We start from the raw sequence: 12,336 nt of genomic DNA, 5'->3' as shown, positions 1-12,336 counted from the left end.
TCCGTCAGTGAAAGAATATTTAAACGAACTGTGGAATATGATCCAGCTATTAACAAAGAAAGAAGGCATAGAATATCTCCACGACATATTACTAAGTGGAAAATACAAGTTGCAGTACACCTCATATAGTGTGACCCACTTTATGAATGTCTTAATCTGTTTGAGCTGCTGTAACCGAATGCACAGACTGGATGGCTTGGCTTAAAAACAAGAGAAATTTACTTCTCAAGTTCTGGAGGCTGGGAAGCCCAAGTTCTAGGTGCCAGCAGATTCCATGTCTGGTAAGGGCTCATTTCGTGCTTCATAGCAGGCTGTCTTCTCGCTGTGTTCTCACATGGCAGAAGGAATAAGGGAGTTCACTGGGATGAACGTCTTTTATAAGGGGCACTAGTCCCATTCATGAGGGCTTCATCCTCATGACCTAATCACCTCCTACAATTCACACCTCCAAATACCATCACACTGGGGATTAGGTTTCAACACACAAATCTGTGGGGGACACAACATTCAATCTATAGCAATGAAATCAAAACCCCCAAACTGTAAATTTGTACATGTACATATATGTATTTCTGTAAAGAAAAAGACCCAGAAAGATCCCCAGCTGTTAACAGTGACTATTTCTAAGGAGGATGGAGGAAGTGGAGAGAGCAGAGATGAAGGGAAGTTCAAGGTATTTCAAGTTCTGTGAGACTGAGAACACCTAAGCGGAGAAGGTGGAGAGGAGGAGGAAGAGAAAGTGGGGAGCAAGGACAGAAGACTGAGAGGCAAAGGTAAATTCAAATCATCCTTGGAGTCAAAACGGCAGAGTAAACACGATTCAGTCAAAGCAGCAGGTTCAGAAGGCCGGGCTTCCTTACAGTGCTGTTAACCCACGGCAAAGAGAGCACCATCAGGCTTCCCTGGTGGCGCAGTGGTTGGGAGTCCGCCTGCCGATGCAGGGGACACAGGTTCGTGCCCCGGTCGGGGAAGATCCCACATGCGCGGAGCGGCTGGGCCCGTGGGCCATGGCCGCTGGGCCTGTGCTCCGCAACGGGAGAGGCCACAGCAGTGAGAGGCCCGCGTACTGCAAAAAAATAAAAAATAAAAAAGAGAGCACCGTTAACCACAGATGCTGCTTTATAAGAAAGAAGGAACACTTTTTGTTCTTCTAGTTTCCTGTGGAGATTATGTGGATCTGGGGAGATATTTGGTTATTACTGTTTTGCTTCATTTCCTTTGCAGAAAGTTATGTGAATGAAAAAAAAAAAGATTCAAAGCTAAACCAGATGGGGAAAAAATCAGAAGGATTTATAGACTAGACTCTACTAAGGTTGCACATATTTTTAACTTTCTATGGAGGCAAGAGATTGAGGCAATAGGCAAATTGAGGAAAATTTGGAGGTGTGTGCTCGAGGTTGTTTTCTGTTTTTTTGTCATCCCTTTAGAAAATGGATCGAACATTCTAAACTGAGAGAAATAAACTTTAAAATTGTGGAATTCAACCCTATGGTCCTCAAAGGAAAGATCAGACCAGACTCCGCGAGGCCTGAACTGCTCCAGCCTGTGAGTAGGGATCGCACATGCCGGGGATGGTTCTCGGTGAGACCTTGTTCGGTGTGGAACACCAGCCACTGGGATGCCCACAGAATGTTGTAGAAGCCTAACAGTTTTAGATGTCCACCAAACTCTGCTATTTGTAATTCAAAAGCCACCTACTGCAGAAAGGATGTAAGATGGTTTACATAAACCATAATGAAGCTATGAAAGAAGAAAAGAAGCGTAAGAAGATGCAGCATGCATTTATGTGTGTAAATATGCCTGTGGGGCAGGGGAGGGCCCAAGTTGTGAGGCCTAGAAAAAGTATTCCCAGCCCAGAGGCAGTTGTGTGTACCGTGCTGGGACCTTACACTTAGCTCAGAGTATCCCAGCAGCTGAGGAAAAATGGTAGCAAGATGGATTACATACTTCAGAGTATTGACATACTTTCAGGAGACACCAACTTGCTTCCTGGCACTGGGAATCTTAAGGTGTTTTACTGCAAGAGCTCTTACAAAAGGGACCCTCTTCTGCATAAAGAGTGGTGTTTTTGATGGCAGGTGTACAGAAAATGCAGCCACCTTCTACATGTGATTATTATTTAAATCCATCCTTGAAAATTAACTAAATTCGAAGCCCTCTGATGATAAGATCTTTTCCCAATTCCAGATATTTATTACTAAGAATGCTAGCTGAGTTGGGACTTTGCATTATACAGTATTGTAGCTATTAAAACGTTAAGACCCCCATCCTCAGCCCATGCTTCTCTGGCTTTTTTCTGGTTCAAGGAGCTAAGAGGGTGAACCTGTGTGTGTGATGTGATGACGTGTGAGATGAGCTCCACATGCGCACGCACATGTGTGTGTATGCATGTGTGCACATATATGTGCGTGTGCGCACGCACATGTGCGTGTATGTATGTGTGCATGTGGGTGTGCGCGCATGCACACGTGAGTTTATGTGTGCATGCACACATGTGCTGCGTGTATGTGTGCCCGCGTGTGCGCACGCACACGTGTGTGCATGTGTGTTTAAGGCTGTTTTAGTTGACAGTAGTCAAATTACCGAGTGTAGAGGAAGGCAGGCAGTTTGTGGCCAGAAAGATTGACAGCCTCTGTGACTCCCACAGCATCAGTTCACAGAGATGAAAGCGGTGACAGTCTCAGCAGTGGGGGGTTTGGATCTAGAAGAACTGCTGACCAGCGCTGGTTTCAGTCCCAGGGCCCAGGTAAACTGGGCACCAGGAAGCTCAGGCGAGGCCTCTTTGCAGCCTCTGTTTTATTCTGCTCCAGGCCTGGAGCAGAGCAGAGGCCATGGTCAAAGCTGACCCCCCCAGCACACCTATTAGTCACTGGGCCTTCTGTCTCTTCCCCACCATCACTGCTTTTGTTGTTTTAACAGCTGAACTTTGTTCGATTTTATCTCCCTCTGCTTATCCATCAACACGAGAAAGTCATCTATTTGGATGATGACGTAATCGTACAAGGTATGCTCACCGATGCCAAGAACACTGGGAAACAGAGCAGCTGATAAGTAGAATAACCGTCTCTCTTCATTTTTGAAATATCTAGTGGCTCAGTGATTTTGATTGCTTATTAAATTTGGGAGTATAGTGTTGTTGTTAATCAGGAAATACTTTGAAAACGCGTTGATACTTTCTGGGACAATCCAGTTGACTTTCTGAGAGCCACTCTCTGATTGTCAAAGTCTGTAATAAGTAGCTTGTAAAAGTCTGTAATAGGTGGCCTTTCCTTTTTCTGCACGCCTAAAATGTAGGGGGACAAAACCTCACTGATAACATTCTTAGAAGCGAGCTAAGTTTTAGTGTTAAATGTCACCTTCTCTCTCTCGCGCGTGCAAAATAAGACGAGCATTGATGTGGTATGTACACGGCAACAGAAATAAAGAAATCTGACCAGTGTTGATCTGAGCTTATTATCTAGTGGCTTTTTAAATTGATATGACCTATTCTTGTCAAGAAAATTGCCAAGCCACGTGAAACCATGGATCACATACTTTCCCCCACAGCAAAATCAGGGATTGTTTAAGCTCGAAGGCTCTATCTAGCCCTAGAATGAGTGCTATACTATTGTAACTCGTGGTGTTTGTGAATCCAGGGGACATCCAAGAGCTGTACGACACCACTTTGGCCCTGGGCCACGCGGCAGCTTTCTCAGATGACTGCGATTTGCCTTCCTCCCAGGACATACACAGACTTGTGGGGCTGCAGGTGGGCACATGTCTCAGGAATCCTCCCTTTGCCCCTTATCCTCCCTGCACTTAAGAACGAGTGTCATCCTCACCTTGGAGAAGACTGGGGGACTGCTGGGAGGCAAACAGCCAGGGGCCCGGGCTTCCCATTCACATCCCAGCTCTGCTCCCACAGACTCCGGGGCAAGTTACTCACCCCTGCAAGTCCCGCTTTCCTTACCTGAAACGTGGCAACAGTAACATCTATTTGGTTGTGTTTTTGTGAGTTGTGATGAAATAACATGATGTCAAAGTGTCCAGTAAATGCTCCAGGAACGATGGTTGTTATCTGAGTCACTCGCAACCACATTCTATGGCAGAGATGGTGTTTACTGTAAAAGAGACTCACTGAACCTTTGGTTCCGTTTTCAGAGTTTTGACCATTATTCCCCACCCCCCTCCTTTCAGTAGAGGAAAATACTGATTTTGTTCCAAGGTAAAGAGCTCCTTACCCTGGTAGAAATGAAGACAGTCGAACCCAGATGTAACACCAAAACCAAAAGAATGGCTTTACAATACAAGATGCTCTTACGAATCGAATGCTGTTCTTCAAAAAAAGTTCCAGGAAATAATTTTATATGTGTGACATTTAAGCTGTGACACACTTTAAGGCCTAGGCCCTGGGGCCAGACCTGCCGGTCAGAATCTTGGCTCCATCACTTAGTAGCTTTGTGACCTTGGGCAAGTTACTTAATCAGTGGTTTTCTCCCTCATTTCTTAAATAGAGGTAATAACAGTATCCGTACTTCTCTGGTAGGGTTATTGGGAGAGTTAAACATGTAAACCGATCGTATGCAATTAATGAGGTAATATGCGTGAAGTTCTTAGAACAGTGCCTGCACATAGAAAAGTGCTCACATAGTTCCATTACATCCATGTTGTCTTTGAGCATCCCATGAGGTGGGTGAAATAGTGTGTCCTTCCTCATTTTACATTCACTCAAAACTAGCTATTGAGTGCTTGCTATGTGTCTCACACTGTTTTAGGTGCTGGTAACACAGCAAATAAAACAAATTCCACCTTTGGGTAGCTTACATTCTAGTGGGAAGAGGCGGTCAGCAAGCAAGTAAAATATTGAACAGAGGATCAGGGTGGAGGTGGGGTTGGATCTTAAGTTGGGTGATCAGGGAAGGCTCCACTGAGATGTTGTCGCTGAGCCTACACCTGAAAGAGCTGAGGCAACTATCTTAATAGATATTTAGGGGAAAAACATTTCAGAAGAGGTAACAGCAAATGCAAAGGTCCTGAGGCAGGGGTGTGTTTGGTGTATTAAAGGAACAAGGAGGTCAGTGTGGCAGAGGGGTCAAGGGGGAGAATAATGGAAGTTGGACAGGTAATGGGGGCGGGGTAGATGGTGGAGGGCATGGCAGGAATTTTAGGGAGTCTGGGTTTTACTCTGAATGAGAGGGGAAGCCACTGGAGGGGCTTTGAGCAGATGAGTAACACTGAGACAGAGTGGGATTGAAAAGGGTGGAAGCAGGACACAGGTTGGGAGGAGCTGGCAGAAATCCAGTGAGTGGTAATTATGGTTTGGACCAGGAAGGTAGTAGAGACAGTAAGAAGTGCTTGGCTTCTGGGGACTTTCCTGGTGGTCCCGTGGTTAGGACTCCACGCTCTCACTGTTGAGGGCCCAGGTTTGATCCCTTGTCGGGGAGCTAAGATCCCACAAACCATGTGGCGCGGTCAAAAAGCAAAAAAGTGGTTGGCTTCTGAATATATTTTGGAAGATGGGCCCGACAGGATTTGCTGAGATCTGGATGAAAAGTGAGTGAGGAGTCTAGGATGACCTAATGACCTTAGGTGTCTGTCTAACTGGAAGGATGGAGTGGACGCTGAAGCAGGGCAGGTTGTAGGGGAGCAGGTTTGGGATAGGATTGGGGTCAGTTTTGGGGTATAAGGAGAGCTGCCTTCCTAAGCACCCACAAGGACAGATAGAGTTGGCAGATGCAGTAGACCTGGAAATCCAGAGGAGAGGTCTGGGCTGTCTACACGGAGAGATTTAGAGCCATGAGACAAGATGAGGCTGTCTAGGGAGTTGCTGCAGAAAGGAGCAGATGCTGGACATGAGACTAGGGGCACTCAGTTTTTAGAGGCTGGGGAAACAGAAGAAAACTGGGAAAGGACTCCAGGAAGTGGCCAGTGACACAGGAGGAAGCCCAGGTGCTGCATGACGGTCTCAAGAAAGTGGTTATTTTCCAGAAACAAAAGACGCCTTGGTCAAAAGCACACATATCCTCTTCCTTTATAGAACACGTATATGGGCTATCTGGACTACCGGAAGAAGACGATAAAAGACCTTGGCATCAGCCCCAGCACGTGCTCTTTCAATCCTGGTGTGATTGTTGCCAACATGACGGAATGGAAGCACCAGCGTATCACCAAACAATTGGAGAAATGGATGCAAAAAAATGTAGAGTATGTGTGGCCCTCTTCCATTTTTTCCATGCTTGGGAGTAAAATTATTCCATTAATTTTCTATGCATAGCTCAGGGGTTAGAAATATTTCAGACATCTGAGGTCAGATTTTCTTACAGAGGCACTGTTGAGAAAAAAGGGAGCAGTGGATGAAAAATCCGTCCTCAAACGATATGTCATAGGAGGTGAGATCCTGTGCAATCCCTTATTATACCAAACATTTTCTAATAAATTGTTTAGTAATGTGATTTTTAAATCTTCTCCCAGAATTCTAGTGAACCTTTTTGACTGCAAATCATTTATCTTAGTCGAGTTTCTCCTTCTTACATAGATTTATTTTTAAGAATTATTTTATAAAGTCAACTTTTTAAAAAATAACACTTAACACAGGCTTCCCTGGTGGCGCAGTGGTTGAGAGTCCACCTGCTGATGCAGGGGACACCGGTTCGTGCCCTGGTCCGGGAAGATCCCACATGCCGCGGAGCGGCTGGGCCCCTGAGCCATGGTTGCTGAGCCTGCGCGTCCGGAGCCTGTGCTCCGCTACGGGAGAGGCCACAACAGTGAGAGGCCTGCGTACTGCAAAAAATAAAAATAAAAAAATATCACTTAACAACATTTAATGACACGGCCTTAAAATTTATAATCCATGCATTGACAGAATTCCAAAAACTAATTTAGAAATTCACAATACCAATTGGAAATTTTAACATACTTCTCTCAGTAAATGATAAAGACTAAAAATTAGAAAGCTTATAGAAGAGTTGAACAAGACAATTTACAAGCTTCATCTTTATACATATTGATAAGACATTTTAAATATCAAAGAACTCATATAAACTACCTTTTTATTGTAAATTAATTAAATGCAATATCATTAGCAAAAGAAATATGATGGGGAAAACATTATAGGCCATGTTTGAAATTCATAGACAGAAGATAGTATTCCAGAAAAGCAGGTTCAGGAAGATATTTCAACATTTTAAGGAAGGGAGAGAGCAGGTATTACACCTGTATTGGTTAGTGGGTAAGCCTACAACCAAAGGCCCTGTGAGTCTGGTTCCTGGAGACATCAGAGCAATTGATCCTTGTACTGATCCCACTGTACTGAGTTCAGGAACACACCTGGACTAAACTCACGTTGGCCTGTAGGGGTTGAGGGAGATGCCTGAATGTACTGTATTGAACTGCTCTCGGTAATAATATTATATAAATAAGTGTGATGATCTCAGGCATATATTCCAACTAGCCTATGCTCAGACTTCCTCTGGCCTGTTAAGATTGAGAATGCTGGGTTTCCTGAACGGTGATATTACCCTCATTCACTTAGACATTATAATCCATAACTGCAGGATCTTAGGGTGTGGAAATTTGCCCTTCCATCTTTCCTGGAAAATGTGCTGTGTATCCTGACATCGCTAACTTCCTTAAGGATCCTTTAGAAAAATGAATCCAGCTTGATTTCCTAAAGCAATGTCTGTGTTTGGTCTTTCGTCAGTTTAAGCCCCCAATGAAATTTATTAAGTCCTGTTTGTAAAGTCAACTTTTTAAAGATTGAATTTTTTGTATCAACTTTAGAATTTTTTTAAAATTTATTTTTGGCTGCGTTGGGTCTTAGTTGCTGTGCGCGGGCTTTTTCTCTAGTTGCGTTGAGTGGGGCTACTCTTCGTTGCGGTGCGTGGGCTTCTCACTGCGGTGGCTTCTCTTGTCGCGGAGCATGGGCTCTAGGTGCGCGGGCTTCAGTAGTTGTGGCACGTGGGCTCAGTAGTTGTGGCTCGCGAGCTCTAGAGTGCAGGCTCAGTAGTTGTGGCGCACAGGCTTAGTTGCTCCGCGGCACGTGGAATCTTCTGGGAACAGGGCTCGAACCCATGTCCCCTGCATTGGCAGGCGGATTCTTAACCGCTGTGCCACCAGGGAAGTCCTAGATCAACTTTAAAATATGCATAATACATTGACTGACTTAAAGTTAAGAAAAGTAAAGTAAAATAAAGATTGAATTTTTAAATCATTTTTCATCATTGAAGTTTTAAGAGAGAAAATAAAAATAACACAACTACTATTATCATGGCATTGTATATCTTGTCCATCTTTTTTATCTGGATATTTTTAATATTATCATAACTTTGAATTTGTGAGTGAAGTCATTCTAAATAATGTAGGATCAGAATTTGGGATCTTCGAAGTTTGCCATAAAAAGGCCTGAGAAGTAAAATGGCAAAATATTAACACTCTGTGAATCAAGGTAAAGTATATGGGAGTTCATGGTATTCGTCTTACAATTTTGTGTAGGTTTAACAATTTTCAGAATAAAAAGTTGGAGAAAAATGAAAGACCATAGTTATATAGTGAGGGACTGTCTTATACCTTTTAAAATGATTAGATTCTACTTCGTCTGAGTCTGTGGGACTCCAGGACAAATGTTGCTTTTTTATTCTGTTTCTTAGGGAAAATCTCTACAGCAGCTCCCTGGGAGGAGGGGTGGCCACCTCCCCAATGCTGATTGTGTTTCACGGGAAATACTCCACCATCAACCCCCTGTGGCACATAAGGCACCTGGGTAAGTATTTCAGAAGAACACCAATGTGCATTTTATAGACCCAGTGAGCACCAAGGTGAGGAGTGTGTGCACCAGCTTCCTCAATTCAGATCCTCCAGGTGACCTTGGAGGTAACCTTGGACACGTTACTTAAGCCTCAGATTCTGCAAATGCAGGTGATAAAAATGACCTGAGAGGTGTGTTTCTAGGAATTCAGGAAAAGCAATTAGACTCATGCTTAGCATATAGTATGTGCTTGCTAAACATGAACTATTGTTACGATGGAACTTGCACTGTCAGAACTTTTTCACATCCCTTTATTTCCCTCTTGCAGTAGCCCATAGTGGACAAAACCAAATGAATTACCATAATAGTTTATGATGAATTTAGATAGCCAGCAATTTCTCTTTTAAAAAGAAGTTGTTTAATGACTGTGCACTACGTGAGTCCCTCAAGTCTTTTATTCACTCTTCACTACAGGAGTACAGGCTCTGGGGGTATGGACCGGAATCCCAACTCTGCTATTTTCTATGACCTTGGGCAAGTTACTCAAGCTCTCTGTGCCATAGTTCCTTCACTTGTAAAAGGAAGCTAATAGAACCTTATGTTTTTACAAGGAACAAATTACCTAATATGTGTAAACTGCTTAGGACAGAGCCTGGCACAGAAGACATTCACATTCATTCAAACATATGGCCACAACCCATTAGCCAAAACCACTGGGCCAGATCTGTTTAGAAATATAGAAAGGTTTTGAATTTTTAAAAGGTAATGTTGTGCACATACTTATATTATGCAGTACCGTGAGAGGGTTATAGATTTTGCTGCCAAAGAAGTTATTAAAAATCTTTTTGTTTTCAGACATTTGGGGATTGATTATTTTAGAACTGGAGACAATGGAATGTGGACTTATATTTACCAGGTGCCCATACACTGCCAAGCCCTGGGCTAGGCTCCAGGGATAGACGGTGAACATTACTTCTCTCAGAACAATCCTGCAAGGTGATATGTCCCCTACTCTCCCTTGTAAAAGGAAAGACAGACAAAACTGTGGAAGTTGGGTTACTGTCTCCTCTGAATGATGCTGTGTAGATTTGCTTCTGCCTCACCAGAATCTCCCGAGTTTTCTGAGCATCCGTATGCATAGAAGAGTGACACGGGGACATTAAGGACACTAATATTCTGTCTGATTCGCTTTATAATAATGTTGGGTTCACTGTTAGGTCAAACATCAACATTTCCATGTGATGAGTGTGTAGAAAATCTCATTAAAGTGGAATATCTATTAAAATGTTGTGTAGGAACAGCTATGCGGAACTTAGATAGATAGGGTTAGAGCAGTTTATGATCTTGGAACAGAGACTCAGAATTACATTTTATGAACCATCTAACTTATTGACAAGTAGGAAGGAGCAGAATCTTCCCAAGGGAGAGAAGTCATTTTTCCTTGTAGAACAGAGCCTACGTCTCTGCTGAACGTTTTGGAATCAGGGATGGTCTGCAAAGTAAAGCTACACAGAAATCATTTGAAAAATGATTCCGTTTTAGAGTTTGTTGAAAGCAGAAAGCAGTGTTAACACTAATGGGTATTAAGTTTGGGTCTCAACAGGTAGGTTTAAGATTTTTTAAATTTATGAAATTTATTTAGCTAAAAGCAAAACTGCAAGCCCCTACAGAGTCCTTCAGTCGTGGGGCTGAGAGACAGTGTCCTACTTCCTGGAGACTTCCCACATGAAAGCTTTGCTCCCCAGAGGGGCATTTCCTTGTATAGATTCTTTGGAAGTTGATAATTATTCCAATTCTGCTACTACAGCCCAAACACTAGCTCCTCTTCTGCGACTCCCTGCACAGCTATGTTTATGAATAATGAAAGAAAGGTTTGGAGGGGGGTGTTTCCCCCTTACGTCATATGTTAAATGAGAATAATAATATTCTAGCTATTCATCCTCTCTTGACTCAGTGGACTTTCAGTTTGTTTTTTAAAAACACCACATTCTCTTTCCTAGAAAGAAAATGTAACATGATAGAGATATTTAAAAAATTTATATTCACAAGACCTTAATGTACTTCTGGAAGAGATATTCTAAAAATATTCTGATCAATAACAATATCAAGGTAAATGTGTAGCCTCTAAGCGATTACTTATGAGGAGAGTAATATTCAAATGGAGGCAGCTGTTTGTTAAAAAGTAGATCTCATTCTCAGTCACATTTTATAGGGTAAACACAAGACTGTGTAAAAGAGAATGCTGCCATATTAAGGACGGAAAATGCAGAGAAACAAGAACTATAAACTCTGGGTGGGAGGGAAATTAATACAGTCTTTGGGGGACAATTTGACAATCTCTTATCAAAATTTATAAGGCACAGACCCTTCAATCTAGCAGTTCCATATACAAGATTTTATCCTACAGATATTATCTGTACAAGATATGCATAGAAGACTGTTCATTGTAGCATTGTTTATGCTTGTGAAGGGATAGAAACAGCTTAAATGTCCTTAATAAGAAACTCACTCAACAGTCATATATCCATTCTATGCAGTCATTAAAAATGGTTCAGTGAATTCACATGTGCTGCTGTGCAAAGTTTTCCAAGACAGTAATTTTAAAAGGCAGGGTACAAAAAATACACACACACACACACACACACACGTACACAGGTATACAGGTAGAACATTACTGGAAGAATTTCACGAGAAACTCTAACAGTGGTTATTTTGGAAAATTAGGGTAGGTGGTAAATTCTTCATTGCATACCCATTGATTTGTCTGCTTTCTTTTTTTTTAATGATGAACTTGTATTGAATTTTTAATATAAAATTTTAATTTCCTAACAAACCTATTACTTTCCTCTAAACACAATGAAGGCTGGAATCCAGATACCAGATATTCGGAGCATTTTCTGCAGGAAGCAAAACTACTCCACTGGAATGGAAGACATAAACCTTGGGACTTCCCTAGTGTTCACAACGACTTATGGGAGAGCTGGTTTGTTCCTGACCCTGCAGGGATATTTAAACTCCATCATCCCAACAGCTGATATAACATGACATTTTAAATATTTCCTGTATAAGTAATGTGGAATTGTCCATTTGTAGCCTAGTATACCACTGTTCTTTTTGAACAGTACCTTTGATACAAATGATCCACAAAAACAAAAAACCCTACTGTGTACAAATAGTACCTTGAATCATATAGGTATTGATTTACTTCCTTAAGTACAACTGGCAATTATAGAAGATAATGTGAGTGAAACATGCTATTGGGAAGAAATAAACCCAGATAGATTTCAGCAATCAATTTGCTTAACTCTGAATGAAAATTATAGCCACAAATTTAAAACATTTCTAAATATATTTTTCACATGTAGATTTTTTTTTTTTAATTTTTCCGGACGCGCAGGCTCAGCGGCCATGGCTCACGGGCTCCGCGGCATGTGGGATCTTCCCGGACCGGGGCGCGAACCCGTGTGCCCTGCATTGGCAGGCGGACTCTCAACCACTGCGCCACCAGGGAAGCCCTCACATGTAGATATTTTTTAACAGGTTGTCAGTCTTGTCTTGGGTAGAACAATATATTACATTTAAAACAACATGAAATGTCTGAAAAAAAAATATTC

At 42.3% G+C, this 12,336-nt stretch overlaps 1 protein-coding gene across 1 annotated transcript in view; it reads left to right on the top strand.

Moving 5' to 3' along the window:
* The window catches only part of GLT8D2 (glycosyltransferase 8 domain containing 2), a 46,806-nt gene extending 34,717 nt beyond the window's left edge, over positions 1-12,089 (top strand). The window contains exons 5-10 of the mRNA XM_007454278.1: positions 1,428-1,545; positions 2,920-3,004; positions 3,636-3,748; positions 6,017-6,183; positions 8,625-8,737; positions 11,585-12,089. Of these exons, the coding sequence (XP_007454340.1) occupies positions 1,428-1,545; positions 2,920-3,004; positions 3,636-3,748; positions 6,017-6,183; positions 8,625-8,737; positions 11,585-11,757 (769 nt within the window). The 3' untranslated portion in view covers positions 11,758-12,089. The remainder of the gene's footprint in view (positions 1-1,427; positions 1,546-2,919; positions 3,005-3,635; positions 3,749-6,016; positions 6,184-8,624; positions 8,738-11,584) is intronic.
* The last annotated feature ends 247 nt before the right edge of the window (positions 12,090-12,336 follow it).

This window comes from Lipotes vexillifer, unplaced genomic scaffold (assembly GCF_000442215.2).
Source record: "Lipotes vexillifer unplaced genomic scaffold, Lipotes_vexillifer_v1.1 scaffold492, whole genome shotgun sequence".
Lineage (NCBI taxonomy): Eukaryota > Metazoa > Chordata > Mammalia > Artiodactyla > Lipotidae > Lipotes > Lipotes vexillifer.
This window is presented reverse-complemented; position numbering and strand designations above follow the sequence as displayed.